Genomic DNA, 23,556 nt, shown 5'->3' with positions numbered 1-23,556 from the left:
TGCTACAGTTTAAAGAAATAATAAACTTACCAATAAAAAAAAATAAACTTAAAGATTCAACTTACTTATGAAAAGCAGTAATCCTCTTCAATGTTGACAATACCTGATATGCATCATCTTCATCAGGCTCTTCCCCCTATGAATATGAATTATATATTAAGAAGTATCAAAGTGAAAAAATAAATCCTATAGTATCAAAGTAGTGATACCACCTTTAAAAAAAATAATAAGGGGCTGGGGTTTTGGCTCAATGGTAGAGTACTTGCCCAGCATGTGTGAGGCATTGGCTTTGATTCTCAGCACCACATATAAATAACTGAATAAAATAAAGGTCCACTAACATCAAAAAAAAATTAAAAGGGCTGGGGATGTGGCTCAAGCGGTAGCGCGTTCGACTGGCATGCGTGCGGCCCGGGTTCGATCCTCAGCACCACATACCAACAAAGATGTTGTGTCCGCCGAGAACTAAAAAATAAATATTAAAAAAAAAAATTCTCTCTCTCTCTCTCTCTCTCTCCTCTCTCACTCTCTCTTTAAAAAAAATTAAAAAATAACAATAAAAATAAAAACCACAAATTACCCTCATCATTTAATACCTAGATCTGGGCAAATTTAAGGCTATAATGGCAGGGGTACTGTGTCAACACAAGGTTATTATCACTGGAACACTATGATCATTAGAGCAGAAAAAGGAATAACATTCTTCTTCCATTTTTCCATTAAGTAATGTTGACATAAAACTATGAAGATATCTACTACTTCACAGTATTAAATATACTCAGCCAACAAATAAAAATACAGAAGATGATAAGCAAGAGATCATAAAGGACAACACCTAATAAGTAAAACCTAGGTATACTAAACATGGTGTTTGAGAAAGCTACATCAGACCAATCACAAATAAATGGGGGACAACCCTCTGAATATATATACTATATATGCTAGTTCTTTCTAGATACCAACATTTGTTAATATAGTTTCCAAGACAGGGTAACCAAAGTTTTGGAAAGTTTTATGAGCCTTACTACATGAAACATAAAATTATGTAAACACTACTGAATCTACTATATTCTATTTCAGGTCTCTCAAAAACATATGGACCTGTTTTTAAACTTCAGTTTTTCAACAAGTTGCAACTAAACTATTGTTTGGTTTTAAATTAACTTGTCTTAATCTTAATTATATCAAGTCCAGAGTTCAGCCACTGAAATTCTGAACTAAGAAAGTGATTATTATACATTAACATACTTGCACATTCTCCAACTAGCAAAATGTAATAAGCCTACAATGTTACACATACACACACACACACACACAAATCTAAATAGTTTGATTAAATAAGAATACAGGAAATTACCAAAAAAAAAAAAAAAAAACCCCAAACCCTGGATATTACAAAGTCCATATGATTTTTCCGGCATTAATCACAACTAGTCTTATTAAAGTGAAATGGAAAAGGCTAAAGGCATTAACAATTAGGACTTTCTACTTTATTTGAGTAAATTAAATAAATACAAATGTGAATATATATTTCAAGGAAAAAAAACCAATAAATTACAAGTATACTTGAGTGTCAGTGCACTAAATACCTCTTTGGAAACACAACAGAAAAACACAGGAAACTCCAAAAGTAAGAGTTGTTACAGCAGTGATTAATTAAAGCCCTACAATATCAAAGACCATATAGGCCTCTGTCACCATCACCACCAAAACACTAAGAAATCCCCTGCATTTTGAACTACCTGGTCTTAGTCTATTTTTCTGTTTCATAAACACCTAGCTGCCTAATGGCCTTTTATTCAACTAAAACCAGGTAACCAAACAGATCACTGATTTAAAACAAAAGGAAAAGATGCAAGTTTGTCTTCCACTTTCTCCAAATCACAGATTTTTATCACTTTCTTATTTTGGTGGAAGGGTAATAGTAGCCTGATAAGGCACAAAATTAAAAGGCCTGAACATCTTTTCAACATACTGCTACACTACCACCAGGAAGAATATTTGGGTGAGTAATTAGGTTGCTGGAGAGAAAGAGCCCAACTGACAAAATACTTATAGGATGTACCTCTTGCAGAAAATCTTCAAGAAGCCGGTTAAATTTATCTGCCAATTCATCTATCAGTTGACTTCTTGAAATATCTACTCTGTTGAAGATTGTGAACTCTTCATTACAGAGTGCATGGTAAGTTTTAGAACATGCTTCCAAAACATCTGTATCTGTGTGCTTCTCTACAATATTTCTTATCTGGCGCAATAAGGCATCCAAATGCTGCAAAAAAAAATTGTTTTCATTAAAATTAAGATATAAGTCTGGAAGCATAACTTAGCAGTAGAACACATGCCCAATGTGTGCAATGCCTACTAAGGTATACACAATAGGCATAAAGTGACTATACAACTATACCACAATAGTGAAAGTATTCAAATATAGTAATGTTATAACATAGGACATACATTTTAAGGTGTTTTTCTAGTCATGATAAGTAAATACACTAATATGCTCATACTTACTTTCTCAAATTTGATGGGAATAATATTACCTATCTCTTAGGACTTGGATGAGAATGTTACTACATATAAAGAGCTTCCTATAGTTCCTGGAAGATATTAAAACTGCTTGATGAATATTAGCTCCTTTGATATTATTATCCAATTACCCATGGCAAATCTCCATAAATGATCAGTGATAAAGCCATGTAATATATAAGAACGAAGATAAAGCTATGAACATGAAGCAAAGGAAAATCTCCTTAGCACCATTCTCAAAGAGTAATTAGTCAGTCTAATATATAGAAGACATGTAAGACATAGGCTTGCTTTTGTATTATTAAAAAAATATTCAAAAAATATAAACAAACAGCATGATTAAGATGAACTAAAATTTTCTCTACAGGATTTTTTATACAGAGAAAACACTTTACCTTTTCTAATCGTCCAGTGGTATATATTTCCAAATCAAAGTACTGAGGCAGCTGCAACAAGTTAGTCACTTTTTCAGCATCTACAGAATACTTTGAAATAAAAAAAGATCATGTTAAAAACCTCAAAATAATGCTAGGTGAATATTCTAATACTCTGAGACACTTTAAGAAAATGTGATTTCATAATAACACTATGATATTAATACAAACTTACTTTTGCTAATAACTGAGGAAGGGCCACTGCAAAAAGTTCAGTGATTTTTGTCCTATCATCCAACTGGGTCTTCTTTTCCTTTGCTGTCAACACCTAAAATAATACAAAGTCTTTTATAAATACTTTCTAAGCTCACTAACTGTTGAGCTCAAATTTTAATTAAAACGTACAAAATAAGCAATAAAACTATATTTTAAATGATAGACATACAAGTGACTGCTACAAAACTTTAACCCTAAAAGTGATACAAAAGAGAATAACTTACTCATTATATTTAAAAAAGGAAAAAACAACCTGAAAATATTTTTAAAAAATAATTGAGTAGTCTTACAGGGAAAATCAATAACCCAGTAGACTAACCAACACTGCCTTTAGATGGAATAAAGATTAGTTAACAAAAAGAGATCTACTATAGGAGCTTATATAATAATGAGACTGTACATCATTTCAGCTTTTTCTAGCTTTTGGGTCATGACACACAGGTAATGAATTCAAAATAGTAAGCTGATACAAGTAATTTACAAATAAAACTAATTTCTATAAAACAGAGTGCTAGGGGTCTAGCACTATGAAAAGTACTTGCCTAGCATGAAGAAGGCCTTGGTTCAATCCCTGACACCAAAATAATAATGATAGCAACAACAATAAATAAATTGATTAAAATAATAAATATATAAATACATAGAATATTTCAGTATAATTTCAAGAAATTCTGTTTTTGTTATACACAAATACACATGTTTGGGCTGGGGATATAGCTCAGTTGGTAGAGTGCTCACCTCACATGTACAAGGCCCTGGGTTCAATCCCTAGCAACACACACACACACACACACACACACACACACACACACAAAGACAGACATTTATGTGTAGTATTTTACAATGTAGAAATGTATTTTTGTGCCTCATGGTTAAAGTTTGAAAGCCCGCAGAATTATTGGTATAAATTGCAAATACACTTTGCACTAATGCATTATAATTTTATCTCAAGAAATAGGAATTTCTTGTTTTTAATTAATAATTAAACTAAAACATACAAATGCACCTTTTAAAATGGTACAGTACATTCAGTTGTGAAAACATGACTGTCAATCACAGTATCTCAGGTAGTAACTAATTATCCTTTTTTAAAATATTTTTTTAGTTGTAGGCATAGACAATATCTATCGAATCCTGTACCTCACATGTACCAGGCAAGCACTCTACCACTGAGCCCCAGCATAGAAACTAAGTTTCTTACATAAAAAATTTGAACTTGTAAAATTGCTAATGGTTTAAAACGTAGTTTGGAGACAGACAGACAAGACACACACACACACACACACACACACACACACACACGTAACGTCATCTGAAAAATAAAAGGTAAGAATCATGAATTTTTGTTCCATGGACAAAATAGGAATTTTTAAAAAGATACTGAAAAGAGAAATGCAGTTTTGAATATTGAAAATACATTAGCATACCCTTTTTCCTGTCCCTCTTCCTACAGGAGGATGACATTCAGCTGCTTGTCTAATAGTACAAAGCATTATTTCAATCAAAGCACTCTCCTGTCTATCTGTTAGAGCTAAAGAAAAAGAAAAAGAATAAGAAGTTAACCTACTTATTCCTATATGCCACTTGTAACTTACGTAACAGTTTCTTCTGCCTATGAACAAAATCTGACCTAATATACAAAAGAAAATCCAGTTACTTATCACAGAAAAGATCAAGACAAGTTAAACCTTCCCAAATCCCTCAACACGTGAAATCTCTGAGCAAACAAAACATGAACTCAGACACAAAAAATTATAAATATTGACATCAATTACATCTTGCAACACAGCTTAATATTCACATATATGAAAATAAAATTATGCACAAGGTAGGCTATTCTATCGATTATTCTAACACTAACAAACTAAAAGAAATGGAATGAGTAAGATCTATTTTCAATACTGTCTAGACAACAAAAATACCATAATTAAATATCCTTACCTTCCTCTCCACTGAGTGGCTCCTCTAGCAACAAGCTATTCATACATTCCCAGTCTTTCAGCAGCTCAGTAGCACAGTCCCACATGCTATCCACAAGGTATGCTGCATGCTCATGTAACTAAAATTAAAAAAGAGCAACGTGTTCTTAGACAAATAGCATACTAGCCTTAACTCCAAAGAACGGAAGCTTTGTGGCACCATGCACAAACTCTCAAATAGCAATTTATTTTTTTGAGGTCAAAAGAAAGAACAGAGAAGAATCTGCCATAGCTTGCTATGTATAAATTAACATTGTCAGGTAACATGATTAAACATTTTTACAAACATTAAAAAGAAAACTATTTTTTAAAAAGAGAATGTGCACTGGGAGTGTAGCTCAGTAGTACAAGGTCTTGCCTAACATGCATGAAGCCTTGGGTTCAATACTCAGCACTGGGAAAAAAAAGAAAAAAACTATACTTATTGCGTATTTTGACCAATTAATATTACATCTGTTAACTCCTCTCAATTCTTAAATACATTATGATTTTTCACTAAATGGGAGTGATAATGGTTATTCAAAACAAATTGTTTCACTTTTCAATTCAATTTATTTATATTTTTTGCATTTATTGATTGGTTTATTTTTTTCCATCTACAACTAAATTTTATTTTATTTTTTATTATTAGCCATTCAAAACATTACATAGTTCTTGACATATTTCATACATTTGATTCAAGTGGGTTATGAACTCCCATTTTTCCCCCATATACAGATTGCAGAATCACATCAGTTATACATCCACGTTTTTACATATTGCCATACTAGTGTCTGTTGTATTCTGTTGCCTTTCCTATCCTCTACTATCCCCCTCCCCTCTTCTCCCCTCCCATCTTCTCTCTCTACCCCATCTACTGTAATTCATTTCTCTCCCTTGTTTTTTTTCTCTTTCCCCTCTCTTCCTCTTGTATGTAATTTTGTGTAACAATGAGGGTCTCCTTCCATTTCCATGCAATTTCCCTTCTCTCTCCCTTTCCCTCCCACATCTCGTCCCTGTTTAATGTTAATCTTCTTCTCATGCTCTTCCTCCCTGCTGATATCAAAGAAGACATTTGGCATTTGTTTTTTAGGGATTGGCTAGCTTCACTTAGCATAATCTGCTCTAATGCCATCCATTTCCCTGCAAATGCCATGATTTTGTCATTTTTTAGTGCAGAGTAATACTCCATTGTGTATAAATGCCACATTTTTTTATCCATTCATCTATTGAAGGGCATCTAGGGCAGTTTCACAGTCTAGCTATTGTGAATTGTGCTGCTATGAACATCAATGTAGCAGTATCCCTGTAGTACGCTCTTTTAAGGTCTTTAGGGAATAGTCCGATAAGCATTATAATTCTCTTCCATCTGTGGAGCACAAAAGACCCTATGGCTTTCCAAATCATTTGAGGGACCGAGCATAATTGTGATACCAAAATATATCAAGAATATAAATTTTCAAAAAATTATAGACCACTATCTTTCAGGAACATACTGGAAATATTCTCAAACACAGCCAAACTGAAAACACCAATATATAAAAAGAATCATGAACAAGCAGGGTTTACTATGAGAATGCAAGGTTGGTTCAACACTGAAAAACATCATTCAATATAACAAAATAGTAAAACAATCATCTCAAAGGATGCAAAAAAGGCACTTTACGGAATCCAATATCCATTCATGCTAGAAGCTCTCAGCAACAAAAGGGATAAAAGGAAACACCCTCAAATTCATAATAAATATCTGCATAATACCTATAACATACAACATAATTATGTTTCAATAGTGGATATCTTCCCAATAAAAGCAGAAACAATTCAAAGATTTCTATCCTTAACACATTTCCTTAATATACTATTAGAGGTCTTAGCCAATTCATTAAGGCAAAAAAAAAAAAAGAAAAATGGAAAAGATGTTGGAAAGGAAGCAGCAAAATTATCTTTGCATGTGATCTGACTACATGTTGTAGAAAATCTGAAAAAAATCTACTTTAACATTACTAAAGTATGTATATTTAGCAAAGTTGTCAATATTTAAATACCATCTATATGCAGAAACAACTAGAATATTAAAAGGCCATAAAACTACACAATTCATTACATGAACACCAAAAATTAAGATAGACTGATGTAAACCCAAATCTACAATATTATTAATATCAAGTATCAACATTCGAGAACTTACAATGTGCTAGGACTGTGCTTTATATGGATTATCTCAATGTTAACTGAGAGATTATTAACTACCTTTTTATTAGGAAACTGAAGCTCAGAAAGACTAAATAACCAAATGAATGTTACACAAATAGCAAGCAGAGGTGGTTAACTGATAATCACAACTTTTTTACTCAAAAATTTATGTTCCATATAAATCCTATTATTTGAACATCTTACTAAAAATAAAACTATTTTTCTAAAAGTTTGTGTAAGCCAGGCATGGTGGTGCACACCTGTAATCCCAGAAACTCAGGAGACTGAGACAGGAGGATCAAAAGTTCAAGACCAGGGGCTGGGGTGGTCGCTCAGTGGTGGAGCGCCTGCCTAGCATGTGCAAGGCACTGGGTTCCATTCTCAGCACTGCATATAAATAAATAAAATAAAGATCCATTGAGAACTAAAAAATTTAAAAAATCAAGGGGACATAGCTTAGTGGTAAAGTATGCCTGGATTAAACCCACAGTATAAAAGGTTATGGAGATCTCTGTTATAGTAAAAATTAATTATTACATGGAATATTTAGTAAGTATATAAATTTAGCCAGGCACACCATAATCCCAGTAGTTTGAGAGGCTGAGACAGGAGAAACACTAGTTCAAAGCCAGCCTCAGCAACTTAGTGAGGCACTAAGCAACTCAGTGAGACCCTGTCTCTAAATAAAATACAAAATACAGCTGGGGATGTGGCTCAGTGGTTGAGTACCCCAGAGTTCAATTCCCAGTACCAAGAAAAAAGTATATAATTTTAATGCCTTCTGAAAAATTCTCTGAACATAAATATGTTCAAATATGAACATGGATAATATAAACTTACCTCACTTTCCAGAAAGAAAAATACCAATGTCTTAACAAGATTGGCATTTGGGCCTTGTCTTCCTCTTCTTTTCATCATTCCATCCTCCTCTGGATCTCTACGACTGAAGAGCCTACAAACAACAACAATGATAAAATACTCATTTCAAAACAAAAAAACAGGGGTTGGGGTATAGCTCAGTGGTAGAGTGTTTGCCTAGAATTTGTAAGGCACTGAGTTTGATCCTCAGCACTGCATAAAAATAAATAAATAAAATGAAGGCATTATGTCCGTCTACAACTAATACAAAACAACAACAAAACACATTTGCTATTCAAAAACATTAACTGGATTCCAGCCTGGGGCTGTAGCTCAGCAGCAGAGCACTTGCCTAGCATGTGTGAGACACTGGGTTCGATCCTCAGCACCACATAAAAATAAACAAATAAAACAAAGGCATTCTGTCCATTTACAACTACAAAAAATATTTTTAAAAAATATTAACTGGATTCCATACTAGAGCATCTAACAAAGGAATTTTGGGGAGCTGGGTAGGCACGATATTGTCCAACATCAAAAACTCAAGCAAATAATCACTATAAACCTTTTTCATTCCACTCTTTTTAAACTAGCTTCTCAAGTTAATTATACTGTTATAAATTATTTGATTTCAAAAACCTTATGGCGGACTAAGATTAAGGCTCAGTGATAGAGGGCTTGCCTCACATGCGCGGGGCACTGGGTTTGATCTTCTGCACCACATAAATAAATAAAATAAGGGTATTGTATCCATCTACAACTAAAAATTTTTTTAAATGTTTTTAAAAAGTTATGGGCTGGGGTTGTGGTTCAGTGGTAGAGCACTTATTTAGCATGTATGAGACACTAGGTTCATTCCCTAGCACCACATAAAAAACTAAACAAAATAAAGGCATTGTGTTCATCTACAACTAAAATATATATTTAAAAAAAAACAACCTTATGGCACTTTGTCCAACTGTTTCCTTAGAAGGCAGCAGGTGGTGGGGGATGGGGAGAGGGAAGGGGAAGGAGAGGTACTGGGGTCTGAATTAGAATAAGATATGTTCCATTGCGTGTTTAACTGTATCAAAATCGATTCTACTATCATATATAACTAAGAACCAATAACATTTCAAAGGAAGGAAGGAAGGAAGGAAGGAAGGAAGGAAGGAAGGAAGGAAGGAAGGAACGCACGCACTGAACTGGGAGCAAAGTTAAGTGGTAGGCTCAAGGGTCTGGGCCTAACACAGCATCACAAAAATTTAATTAAAAAGAAAGGAATACAATGACTAACCTAAAAATTTAGGCACAAAAATATATGATATAGCCAGGTGCAGTGGCACACGCCTGTAATCCCAGCAGATCCAGAGGCTGAGGCAGAAAGATGGCAAGTTCAAAGCCAGCCTCAGCAACTTAGCAAGGCCCTAAGCAATTCAGTGAGATCCTGTCTCTAAATGAAATACAAAACAGGGCTGGGGATGTGGCTCAATGGTGGAGTGCCCGAGTTCAATCCCTGGTACACCCCACCCCCAAAGATATACATTTTTCTTTAAACCTGAATGTATTATTTCCTTCTATTCTTTTTACGACATTATCCCAACTAAGTGGCCTTTTTCTATGGATACTGTGGCTGTTTCTCCTCTGAAACAACAAAATAGAACACTAGATAACAATTAAAGAAAATTGTACAGTGGATATTTTATACTAACTATTCTTTCTAATAAATGCTGCACCCCAAATAGGCATTTTAATAAAAAATCTTACAAAAAAAATTAGTCTGTATAGTTCAAAATGTTCTCTTCAAAAGCCCCATTATATAACATTTGCTATGATCACATAGTCACACTACTATTTATACTACCTAATCTGAAATGATAAAGAACATCATTAAAGAGACCACAAGATTCTTGGGAGCCTTACCTCAAACTATATTTAGTAATTGAAGTACAACATTTAAGATTTCCTCAAGCAAAGGAAAAGTTAGGTTAATACTAAATACTGTTTGGAAGCTAAAGTAGGTGATAATATGAGTAAATAATTAGGAAGAAGCCAGTCTTTATTAATACAGTTAAGTAAAACTAAAGAATATCCATTAGGGGGTTGGGGGAATATAAGTTCAGTGGTAGAGAATTTGTCTAGCATGCTTGAGGCAGAGTTCAATCCCTCACATGGAAAAGTTTACCCACTAAAAGTTACGGGTACACTTCCCTTTAAAGATGTAACTTAAAGGAATCAAAGCAAGGTGGTGCATGACTTTAATCTCAGTGACCTGGGAGGCTGAGACAGGAGGATCACAAGTTCAGGGTTAGCCTGGACAATTTAATTAGACCTTTATCAAAATTAATAAAAAAGGACTGGGGTTGTAGCTCAGTGGTAAAGCATCCCTGGGACCAATCCTGAATGGAAGAAAGTAAGGAAAGAAGAAAGGAGGGAAAAGAGAAAAGGAGAGGGAAGAGGGAGGGAGAGAAAAAAAAATCAAAAGCAATTTTTAAAGCACATTTTTAGTTGTAGATGGACACAATACCTTTATTTATTTTTATATGGTGCTGAGGATCAAACCTAGTACCTCACACATACTAGGCAAGCACTCTACCACGAGCCACAACCCTAGCCCTCAAATAAATTTAAAAAATATAAACATTTAAAAAAAAATATTAAAGTATTAAAGTTTCAATTTGATCTACATTAACTTCTAAATATATATGTGTGTGTGTGTGTGTATATATATATCACAACAAATTATTGTTACAAAAGCATACTTCAGAACATGAATTACATAAATATAAGTTTACTTTTTGTAGAGAAATTCTCCAGCTGCTACTGCTACTGGCCGGTGAGCTGAATAAACCAGATGATAGACATTTTCACAGTCTTCTGCAGTAAGAACTTCTTCACTACTCCTAAAAAACAATAAGTAGTAACACATTTCTTAGTAATATCATAATTCTAAGCATAATAACAATGCAAAAATCCATTCACTTGCAATTTACAAGTTTGTGTTAAAATTTTTTTTTAAAAAATCAAACTTATATGATGCTCAGGCTGGCTTTGAACTACCAATCCTCTTGCCTCTCAGCCTCTTGAGGTGCTGGGATTACATGCATGCACCACTGTGCCTAGTCCAAAGAATTTTAATTCCAACTATAATGCAGGAAAAAAATCTCACTAAAATATAGTGCTCATTTTCCTGAATTTATTTTTAAAGAACAAAATAAGCTTAACAAAATATTCTTGGTAAATTACAGTCATTTTAAGGGCCCATAAATCATAGTATCCCAAGGTAAAAATTGTTGGGGTCTTCCCTTTGGAGACATTTGAGATCCTGGCTGCCGGCACTGCTTTCCCTCCTCAATATGCTTCTAGGGTAATATGAGGTAAACAACCTAGGTTTTTACCATTATATGTAAATTAAAAATCATAAGACTACCATCAGAGAGAGAAGTCTAAAAACATAAGACAGTTGAAGAATATATTCCTTTCTATTCTTACTTTTTGGTTTTCCCCTATAGTAAAGGCTGAGAGAAGTCTGATTTCTAACAAACATCTTTTTGAGAAAAAAGAAAGTCAGCTGTTCAAATTCAAGGTTCAAAACAATTTGATTTTAATTCTTCTATGTATAATACTGAACTATTGTGAGAAAAACTACTTCTGTCTTAAAATAAAAAGACATTGAATCAAACCAGTTAAAGTATTGTAAATCTGCAGTAATCATTCACTTTAACTTTTTGAAAAGGTATGTTTGTTGCAAAGTTCAGTTATTAGATATATACATGGCTGGAAAACAAAAATCAACAATAAGAAAAGATGTTTGTAACATGCTGCAGAGACATACAGAAAGAAGCTATAGAAATACATACAGTACAATCAGTTTGCTTATTCTAGGAGACTTTTAATAATTTTATAACAAATTTTTAACTTTTAAATCCAACTAAACATTAAAGAAAAATGCAATAGAGTCTGATGAGGTGGCATATGCCTATAATCCCAGCGGCTCAGGAGGCTAAGGCAGGAGAATCTTGAGTTCAAAGTCAGCTTCAGCAATGGTGAGCTGCTAAGCAACTCAGACCCTGTCTCTAAATAAAATACAAAATAGGGCTGGGGATGTAGCTCAGCAGTTGAGTGTCCCTAAGTTCAATCGCCAGTACACCCCACCCCCCACAAAAAGCAATAGTCAGGACTGCTCCAAACACCCCACACACAAGTGAAATCTTAAAAAAAAAAAAAAAGTCAATATATCTACAACAGCTTCTTTGTAGTTTCTGCAATGAGACCCATTTCACATAAATAGGAATAAATGACCACTACCACAGGGCTATTGTATTAAATCATACAATGCACTAAAAGTGCTTATATTAGCTGTTATCAAATATTATAATTTAATTCTTCCTCTATTAACACCTCAATTGTTTTAGAAATTATACTATCACAAAACAATGATGTATTAGAGAATGTGGCCATTTTAAGTTTTGAAACATAACTGTCAAGTTTTTCTTCAAGGTGTTTAAACTGGTTAATGCTCCCTTCAATGATGCACTAGGACCTATTTCTATAAAGCCTCAACAACATTTTTTACCTTCCTCTAGCAAAAAGATTTTTAAAAAAGTTCTCATTTAATGTACATATCTTTAAATGGTTGGACTTCTTTTCACATATTTCTATTTGTATTTCCTTTCAGTCAATGATCTGATCCATAACTTTTGACTTGTTTCTTCTTGGATTTCTGGGATTGTGATTTGCAGAAACTGACACATTTGATGCTAATGCTTTGCCCACATGTACCTTGTATTTTAAAATGGTCAAAATGGTAAGTTTTCTATTCTAAAATATTTTTAAATGGTAATACTATAACATATTAACATATAATATGTTCAATTCAGACTGTTTACCAGTAGATAAAAACATCTTCTATTAAGATTCAGTAAATGCTGATACTCTGAAAATGTGACCAAAAGAAAAAGCATATGCAAATACTTTGACATATTTTTTTCCAAGAGCATCAAAACTAGTTAAATAGGAAGCAAATAAACCTAGAGAATGGGAACTCTTGAATTCCTAGCTCAGTTAGAATTTCAGAGGTCCTTTTTGCTTTGTTTTCTCAACTTTACATGAGGAAATTAAATTTCTAGCCAGGTGCAGTGCCACATGCCTTTAGTCCCAGCTACTTGGAAGGCTAAGACAGAATAATCACTTGAGCCCTGGAGATCAAGACCAGCCTGGGCAACACAGTGAAACCCCTCCTCAAAAAACAGTTAATAATAAAATAAATTTCAAAGCTATAAAACCACACAATTTAAGCTAATAAAATGTAGATCTAGATGCATTTGAAACAAGTACTCTAGTGTATTATTTCAATATCTGTACTTTAGTAATATATGACAAACACATACTTACTGTAAAACAAGAGTGAGTAATTTTATTGCTTGTACTGCAACATCATATTCTTTGTCAAGGGTCATAGACACAATTCTATCCTAAAAAGCAAAAAAAAAAAATATTAAAATATTTTTAAAAGAGAAAGAAAAACACTTTCAAATTTTAAGTAATTTTTAAAATACTTAATACTGACCTTAAACCGACTGGTAAATAGCTCCAGTTTGGAATTAAGCTCTTTGTTATAATAAAGCCCTTGTAGAGCAGTAAGACATTTGAGCCTTACTTCACCTTGCTAAAAGAAACAAAGAGAAAATACATTCAAAGTCTAAATTTCCAACCCGAATATTAAGTACCTATGTGATGTGTTCCACTTTAAAAGTTCAATAGCATTTCATCAGAAACTGATCTTAGATAATGTAAACATAAAAATCAGTACATATGTTTTAGATTAAATAGTTAATGAATATAGGATATTGTTTCTTACCATCACCAACTACAGACTAGTAATATTTCAGCACAAAAAATAATTCAACATTGAAGATTAAATCAGTGGCCAGGATTCAAAAAACCTAGGGGGCTTTATGTAATAGAGACCAAGTTTTCATACAGCATATGAAAGAATAAAGTAGTGTGGCTTATAGGAATGTGGCCCAAGGTATACATATGCAAATAACTCACAAACGAAATGTGCAGATAGCAATGCTTATATACAGATGAGCAGTCTATAGGGCACATCTTACCTTATCATGCATAGTCCAACCAACGTATTTTAAATAACTGTCATTAAGAAAAGCATCACTGTACATCTTCATCCAAATGCCAATCTCTTCAATGCATATAGCTCGGATTTCAGCTATTGCATCCCTATATGGAAGGAAAAATGATACATCATCAGTGCTGCTATACCATAAAACTTACGGCTTATTCAAGAGATGCCCAGTATTTAGAATCTACTAAATAAATATACCACCATCTTAAGTATTAGAGGGGATTTAAAAAGCAGAACTAGTTGTCAGTCTAGTTGGCAAGGCAGAATTAGGAACACCTAAATATTTAAAATTAAAAACAACTACAAACAAAATTCCACCCTCACTTTTTACACAGTACCATATCCTAGTCTTCGCTCACACCTGTTTGGCTTAGTGTATTCAGAAGATAGCAGGCACACTAGTCTAGCTAGGCTGTAATTTCTCAGGTGAAAATTAGTCACACATACATTGAGAACAAGCTCAATTTGGATTTAAATAACAGAATAAATGATTTTAGCCTGTGACTATTCTTTCTCTTTCTTTTTTTGAGATGGAGTTTCACTATGTTTCCCAGGCTGGGTCTTGGCCTCCTGGACTCAAGTAATTGTCCTGCCTCAAGATCATAAGCAGCTAAGACTAAAGGTGTATGTCACCATGCATGGCTCAGACTAAAAGACTTAAAATCCATCATGTAGGTACTGGAAAGAAACTGAAGGCAGAGAAATAACACAATAAAAGGATGTCTTAGGAAAAGTGCAAGAATCTCTTAAGCATGAGTGGGTAGAGGAAACAGACTAAGTAATGGTGACCACAAAAATAAAAGGCAAGTGTGAACATGGGGACATTACAAGGCAAGCATTAAGCTCATTCACTAATTGCCAAGGTAAGGAAATGAATAACTTGAGTGCATTATGAGGAGAAATTGTGTAAGATCACCTATTTCATTCCTCTGCTAATTCAAAATAGGAAAAAAAAATCTTGTTTTAATCTACTCAAATTTTCCCACTGGTATTCAAATGTAAGAGAACAGAGTCAGAAGTCAGCATGTGCAGTCTCTATTAACACAGTTCATCCAAAAGCAATTAAGTATTTTGTACCCTGACTCCTAATAATAGCAGTAGCTTCCACTTGCTAGGCAGCTGTAAGTCAAGCACATCATTATCCCATTATTAAAATGGGAAACATAGAGTTCACAGGCATTAAATCATTTGCCCAGAATGACTCAGTGATGGAGCTTAGATTCCTACATTGATCTTAGTATAATACTTTTTCCACTAATTCTTACTGCCTAAATCACTAAGTAGCCAATCTTAAAGAATAAAAATAACAGTGTTACTTATTAAAAACAGTCTGGACTTACCGATATCTATGTACAAACACTCCTTTAAATATTGCATTCATCATATTTTCTATTTCATCTTGATTTTCCTGAAGCTACAAAGAACACATTAGCTCTCTTCAGTTATAGAAGACAACCAAAAGTACATCTAAAAGTCGTTAGAACTACCAAGTAATGCAGATTTCTCCAATATTTTGGTGATTTTATTGAATTTTTATTCTATTAAACAAATGAAACCACACACACAAAAAAGAAGAAGAAGAAGAAGAAGAAGAAGAAGAAGAAGAAGAAGAAGAAGAAGAAGAAGAAGAAGAAGGCTATAACAGGTAATTAAGGTCCCTTGATTCCGAAAACATTTGACTTTGACTTGTAATATTTGGCTGCTAGATAATTTTTTTCTAATGCTCACAAATTTCCATTGTATAAAGAAGCTGATAAAGAACTGTTATGCAGTTACCTATTATTACCTATCATGTACAATGTAATGTATATGTCAGTATAAAATAATAACAATTTTTCATTCATCTTTAGAGTCTGAAAAAGAAGCATCATGTTAACTAGCACCTGCTCAAAAACCAAAAGGTATTAGGTTAAAATAAGGAGGCTAAAATCTTAATCACTAATAAATTTTTGAGGGAAAAGATAACCTAAAACAATCAGAGAACATATCAAATTTTGGCTATCTGATCTACTAACATACATTTTCAATTTGGTTTCACAGTTAAGATAGGATTGGCTAGGGGAAAAAAGTAAAGGACTAGTGGTGGTATACACCTGTAATTCCAGTAACTCAGGAGGCTGAGGCAGGAGCATCACAAGTTCAAGGCCAGTCTCAGCAATGTAGTGAAATAAAATTAAAAAGAAAAGACCAGGCTACGGATGTGGCTCATTGGTAAAAAAGAAAAAGGCTAGGGATATGACGCAGTAGTAAAGAGCACCTGGGTTCAATCCCCAGTACAAAAAAAAAAAAAAAAATTACTTATGATTTAGCACAAGGCTTAAAAAATGTTTTTTCTTATTCAAAGCTGAATTTGGTGGGCAATGTTAAAAGTATCTCCCATTGTACAAAAAATAGTGATTCAGTTCAGATGCTAATAAATAGCTTGTAAGTAATTTTTCGAAGTGATTCCACGTAATTGTGAAACCTCATATCACCCTGACACAATCTGAGGATGGTAGGAGAGAGACTATCACAGTAAACATGAACACTACACTAAGGCTTTCCAGACTGACCCAGATTACCTTATTATTTAATAAAACAATACTAGTCCACACAGATTGAAAATAAACAACAAAGTATTATTAGTATGAATATTCAACAAAACTTTTAGATGCATAAACAATTTGAAATGCTATTTAAAATTAAATCTTTCATGGGATTGGAGCAATATATCTCAACAGTTAAAGTACATGCTTATTAGCAGGCACAAGGCCCTGGGTTCAATCCCTAGTACCAAAATAAGTAAGGAAGGAAATATATAAATCTTTCAAACAAATTATCTGAGACTAAGCAAATAATAATTAATGGTGACCAAACTGGTCACACATTAATAGTCTAATACTCAATTTAAATATTTACCTCTTTTCGCTTTTGTAGCAGGAGTTCTAGCCTCTCATTGGCTCGTTTTCCAATCATTTTATTCCGTTCTGCCTCATATTGTCTTTGTGTATTATCCATATTGATGCTAAGATTTAATGCCACATTTACCAAAGCTGTCATCAACTTCATAGCTATTTTGAAAAGGGTAAAATGTTGAAATTAGTCTAACAGATGCAAAAATGTACAATTTAAGATCAAATTAGGCAGAGATGGGATGCTCTGCATCTGACAGAAAGGAAAAATACAGCTGCTACAAATGACAACAACAATAAATCAACAGCTAAGACTGTATGGAATACCTACTATATGTCTGTAAATTGCTTATTATGCCAAGTATTTTTCATGGATTATATCCTAATCCTCCTAACTTCCCTCAAAGGTAAGGGCTAAGGAAACTGAAGTACAAAGAGATTAACAAACTTGCTTCAGATTATACAGTTCATATAAATACTTAATCCAGGATTCAAAGCAATATAATCTGACTCCAGACTATGCTTAAGTCCCTTATTTTATATTACATGCCCTACAATGATCTTTTTTTCAGAGATCGTTTTAAATAAATTTTAGTTCTTATAGAAGTCATTTAGCTATCTCAGTAACCAAAGGTAGACTGATTGCTTTATTACATATTACATAGCACAAAAATGTTACAAGAGTTTTATCAATATTTGTTTTGATTACTTTTACTCCATTACATATCACCACAAAGACAATGATGAAATTATACAGAGATCTATGTAAAATAACAAAAATTTTCAATGTCACTGAATATATACTTACTCATAAAGTTTTCTCCAGATTCCACTCTTATTACTAAAACCTGAAAGATCTGATCAATTTATGCCTTTTTAAGCTCACTCCAGACTATTTCTCACATTTGACAAATTGCATGATATAGCAGCAAAACTATCTTCATTTGTGGCTATTGGCTTTCCAAAGGGAGTTTCCAATTTTATGCTATAAACTATTTCACAACCTCAGCAAACCAGTATTGTCACTCAGATCTAAAATTATTCATCATACTTGCTTTAATTTACTTTAGCCATTACATTCTTGACATTGAATACACCCTAAAGCACGATAACCATATTCATATTTTGTGACCTCAAATCTAAAAACAAAAACAAAACTCTATAGGAAATTATACACATTTTATTTTTAATAACAGGACATACAGAAATACATCCTTAATAGCTTTAATTCTTTGAAAAAATATTATAAAGAAAAAAATAGACTGAGAAAAGTTTTTGAAGATAAAACAAAATTACTAAGGCTTATTTGATTTATTCAAACTCAAATAAAAAAGCATATATTTAATAACAGTATATCAGCAATTTTACCTTTAGTACAAAGGAGAAACTATAGGATTTTATTCACATGAAACCAAATATCACTATTCTACACTTAACTATTTGAGATGCAAAAATGTAACTCCTTGAACTAAAATTTAAAGATCAAAGTATTTGACCTGGCTTATTGTTACCCAGAAACACGAGGAAACATCCGTTTTTGTAGTATGATTCAAAGAATATGCATTGTTCAATAGGGGTGCTATGCTACCTGGTGGGGTTACACATACCAGAGACAAATGATAAGGTCAACAGGGCTACGTATCCAAAATGACTATAACACTCTCCCCAAATGTGCTATCAACAGAGCCCAACACATATCCATTTAATAATTTTTCCATGCTGTGGCATAGTAACCAGGCAAGTTACTTCTTACCACAAGTAAGAAGTACCTCAAGTTTCTTCTTACCACAAGAAATCACTATACATTAGCTATAAAATACCTTTAAAGATCAAAACTGAAAGTACTAATCTATTCAGAGTAATTCATAGGGGGCAATTTGGAGAGACTATTCTCTTATTGATCACTTAATAAATAAAATTAATTCATGTCACTATCATTTCCTTTCCCTTTAATAAGATTATTAATCTTTTTCATCTCTAAACTAAGGCAATACACAGAAAATACTTCAAAATACTGACCTGCCAGGGTGCTTGTATGTCGAAATGCTCTGACTTGTGAGTCAGACAATCCTGTAAGAAGTGAAATGACTGTATCCATCATGTACTCATCATATATGATACTATATTGACATTGCCTTACTAGTACACCGATGAATTCACAAAAACTGGATTTGAACTTCTTCCACTGAGGACCAGCCATGGTAAGTGGATAATCTCCACTATCCTAAAACAAAGAGTTTAAACAGCAATTTCATTTAAAATGCATGAAAAGATTTCACTTTTTTTGAAATATACTGGGCAAAAACATGAAGACTCATTTATCTAAACTTCTCCACTAAGTCCTCAAAGCAAGCAAGAGAATAATATGCAAAGGTACAAGTACTTTTGAACACTTCTGCCTTTGAGAACAAAACCGGTATTCTGAATTCACTTTCACCAATGAAATTATATTACCAATTACTGAGGTTAAAAATATCCTCCTTTATCACAGCAAACATTCCTCTTATAGGCACAGATATTTATTAAATTTTGTTGAAGCAAAAACAAAATTATATTTTTAAATGGATTCAAGTGTCAATCTCACTTCCTGATAGCTTCCCTATACACTAATGGTCACCCTCCTTCTTTCATGGCATCCCCGTTTATCCCGTTTTTTTCCCTTCTAGCTACCTCACAGCAAAGAAAATATACAATACTTTTCTAAGTCTGACTTATTTCACTTGATATTGTGGTCCCCAGTTCAATACACTTTCTGATAAATGACACAATTTCATTTTTCTTCTTTTTTTTTCCTTTGGTACTGAGGATTAAACTTAGATGCACTCAACCACTGAATCACATCCCACAGCCCTCTTTCATACTTATTTAGAGACAGGGTCTCATTGAGTTGCTTAGCACCTTGCTTTTGCTGAGGCTGGTTTTGAATTCATGACCCTCTTACTTCAGCCTCCTGAGCCACTGCACCCAGCTAATTTCATTCTTATTTATGGTCGAACTAAACAACTTTGTGTGTACACACACAGAGAGACACACAAACACACTCCAACATTTTCTTTATCCATTCATCTGTTGATGGATACCTACACTGATTCAATAACTTGGCTACTGTCAACTGTGTAGCACTAAACAGATGTATGCATGTATCTCTAAAGTACACTGACGTTTGATAGGCATGGTGGTGCACTCCTATTCCCAGCAACTTGGTAGGCTGAGGCAGGAGGATAACAAGTTAAATCACCAGTACAGCGAAAAAAAAAAAGTTATTCATAATTTCTTCTTAACTACTGGAAACTAATAATAGTGTTCATCAAAGTCATTTTACAAAATTGTCTTATCTTTTAGAATGATAGTTTTAAAAAGCTCCTTCTTTATGGAGAGCAAGAAAGAAGCTGACTAAATAAAACATGATTTTTTAATGGGAAAATTGCTAGTGAAAACGTTTTCAAATCATAAATACTACAGGTACTGGAACTGATCTGTGAAGAAAACAAAAATCCCTGCCCTGAAGCAACTTAAATTCTAGCAAATCTACAAATGCATTTATTGGTATAACAATATTTAAAGAGATCACTGTGATAATGAACAAGTCTAAATTATTTTTTATTGTTCTTATTATACATAGTTTAAACATAAAGGAGTTTTTAAACAATAAAACAATCTGTATTGTTCTTAGTCTAAGCTACCTGGTTTATCCAATATTGACCAAATCTTCCCTTTACAATATTCCAAGAATATGTTATGTTCAAGATTATTTTTCTTACAGGGCATGGTGGCACATGCCTTTAATCCCAGCAGCTTGGGAGTCTGAGGCAGGAGGATCACAAGTCAGAGGATGTAACTTAGCAAGAACCTAAGCAATTTAGTGATAACTTGTTTCAAAAAATAAAAAAAGGCTGGGAATGTAGCTCTGTATTAAAGCATTCCTGGACTCAATCTCCAATACAAAAACAAAAAACATTATGCTCGTCCCCTAAATTCTTCATTTTCTTACAAGAATAATAACTACTATTTATTAAATTCTTGCTATGTGGCAAGAATTATAAAATGCTATGCAATTTTCAAACATTACTCAATTCCATTTTTTAACAGCCTTAAGAAAACCATTAGCCCCATTTTACAGATGATGAAACTGCTAAGGTAACTTGTTGAAAGTCACATAGCCATCACTTGCTTAATGCCAATGCTCATATCAACAACATTAATATAGAAAATAAGTCAAGATCAACATGTATAAAATTATCAAAACATTTAAAGTAAGATGTTACCTCATCAAATTCTTCAGTCATTTTTCGAATTATCTCAGAGTTCTGCATATGTCTAAACATTTCTGCTGTAACAACTCCTGGAATTTGCAAGTGTCAGAAATTAATACATGGCATAATGAAAAAAAAAGAATACTTCTAAATCAGTCTCTAACACTAAGAAGTATATGGTCACACAATAAAAGCATACTTTTTCATTCCAACTTTAGTATGATACTGAAACCTATGAATAAAGCACCAATAAATACTATTAACATATATAAGAAAACAGCCCCACACTTCTGACAAGTACCTTTCTTACTAGTACAATCAGTCTAGCTATTTTACCTGTCTTACTTTACTCATACTATAATATTTATACAGTTGCCCCTCTGTATCCATGAGGAGTAGTTGTCAAGACCACTCTCCCAGTATACCAAATCCTCAGCTGCTCAAGTTCCTTACACAAAATGGCATAGTGTTTGCATATAATCTAGGCATATCTTCCTATATATTTTCAATCATCCCTAGATGACTTATAATATCTAATGCAATGTAAATGCTATGCAAATAATTATAATACTATATTGTTTAGGGAATAAGTACATGTGCAATTCAATATTTTTATACGTTGCACTGCACATGTACTTATTACTTATAATATAGTATAACAATATATTATACTATATTGTTGTGCAGTACAATATTTTTCATATATTTAAAAAAATTTATTTACAGATACAAAACCTGTGGATACAGAAGGCTTTCTGTACTAGCTTTGCCCCTATTAACACAAATCATATGTAATCAAGGGTGAGGCAGAATCAAGGGTAACATTTAAAACCTCGAGGACAAGAACATGGGATGCAGCTCAGTGTTAAGAGGGCTCACCTAGCATACAGGATTCCCTAGATTCCATTCCCAGCACTAGGAGAAAACCCTAGAGGATGAAACTGAAGATGATAGGGGAAAAGGTAATAGGTAGAGTTCACTTAAGTCATATGTGTAAAGCCATTACATCCTAATATCCTTGAAATGAGCTATAAATAAGTGTAAATAGTTAAATTTTAAGACACACCCATCTGGAACCCTGTAATCTAATTGGATGTGAAAAATAAAGAATAAAAGATAAAGAAAATTAATTTCAAAATAGTACACAATAAATGCTCTAATGAATGGTAATGTCAAGAAACACGATGCTCAGACAGAAGTGAAGGGAAAACTGTGTTAGAGAATTAAGAACTGTTTTTTAAAACAGAAATGAAAATGAAAATTCTTTCATTAAAAAATTTAACAAACCTTCAGAATTTTCAACTTATCAAAGGAAGAGGAAGAAAGGGTCAACATATGTAGATCAAATATGTATATATACACAGATGTAAAACATGACCTCTATTTCATATAAGGACACTAAAGCTAACAGGAAAAAAAACTTTTTTTGAGGTTATTCACCTACAGCATGCTGCCTCCCCTGGTTGAGATGAATTTCTAGTGGTATCCTGGAATAGCCCTTACATACCACAATCTTAAAGATCCAAATGATTTTTTAAATAGACAAAATCAGAAGAGTACCATTTCTCTGCCTAAAATAAATACAGTCCAATACCTTTTGAAGGGCTTTTGTTTTATAATCATGAATGTCTCTTTCAAAAACTTTCCCATACTTTATAAGTGTTAGATACTTGGTAATATTAGAGAAGGACAAGTAACTCAATCCTGAAAAAATTTCTATGAAAATAAACATTTATATATAAATATATCAAAGCAAACATTACATAAATTTTTGCAAGTTCAATTCTAAAAATTCTAAAGTTCCTTTTCCTTCCTCACAAACTATATGACAGCAACAAACCCAAAAATAAGCAGAAAGGAGCCTCAGAGCAAAAACAAAGTAGCTGGAAGCAAGCTCCATGCATTTAATTGTGATGTAGGTATGAAGCCACCATTAGCATATTATTAGGTCAGAGCCCACTACCATTAAAAAAGTATGGAACTTGGGCTGGAGTTGTAGCTCAGTGGTAGTGCACTTGCCTAGCATATGTGAAGCATTGGGTTTGATCCTCAGCACTACATAAAAATAAATAAATAAAACAATGGCATTGTGTCCATCTACAA

The 23,556-nt window shown here is 33.2% G+C and overlaps 1 protein-coding gene across 10 annotated transcripts in view; it reads right to left on the bottom strand.

The window, feature by feature from the left end:
- Window positions 1–23,556, bottom strand: part of STAG2 (STAG2 cohesin complex component) — a 133,846-nt gene that overhangs the window by 30,636 nt on the left and 79,654 nt on the right. For all 10 annotated transcript variants that reach the window (XM_081277584.1, XM_081277581.1, XM_081277579.1 and 7 more), the window contains 15 exons: window positions 21,466–21,542; window positions 19,220–19,424; window positions 17,208–17,359; window positions 15,650–15,723; window positions 14,281–14,404; window positions 13,734–13,832; window positions 13,559–13,638; window positions 10,960–11,067; window positions 8,168–8,279; window positions 5,118–5,235; window positions 4,604–4,707; window positions 3,136–3,228; window positions 2,922–3,011; window positions 2,066–2,269; window positions 66–136 (listed from right to left, as the gene is read on the bottom strand). In XM_081277584.1, coding sequence (XP_081133710.1) covers window positions 66–136; window positions 2,066–2,269; window positions 2,922–3,011; window positions 3,136–3,228; window positions 4,604–4,707; window positions 5,118–5,235; window positions 8,168–8,279; window positions 10,960–11,067; window positions 13,559–13,638; window positions 13,734–13,832; window positions 14,281–14,404; window positions 15,650–15,723; window positions 17,208–17,359; window positions 19,220–19,424; window positions 21,466–21,542 — 1,711 coding nt within the window. The remainder of the gene's footprint in view (window positions 1–65; window positions 137–2,065; window positions 2,270–2,921; window positions 3,012–3,135; window positions 3,229–4,603; window positions 4,708–5,117; window positions 5,236–8,167; window positions 8,280–10,959; window positions 11,068–13,558; window positions 13,639–13,733; window positions 13,833–14,280; window positions 14,405–15,649; window positions 15,724–17,207; window positions 17,360–19,219; window positions 19,425–21,465; window positions 21,543–23,556) is intronic.

Source organism: Spermophilus citellus (genome assembly GCF_964194105.1).
Source record: "Spermophilus citellus genome assembly, chromosome: X".
NCBI classification, from domain to species: Eukaryota; Metazoa; Chordata; class Mammalia; order Rodentia; family Sciuridae; genus Spermophilus; species Spermophilus citellus.
This window is presented reverse-complemented; position numbering and strand designations above follow the sequence as displayed.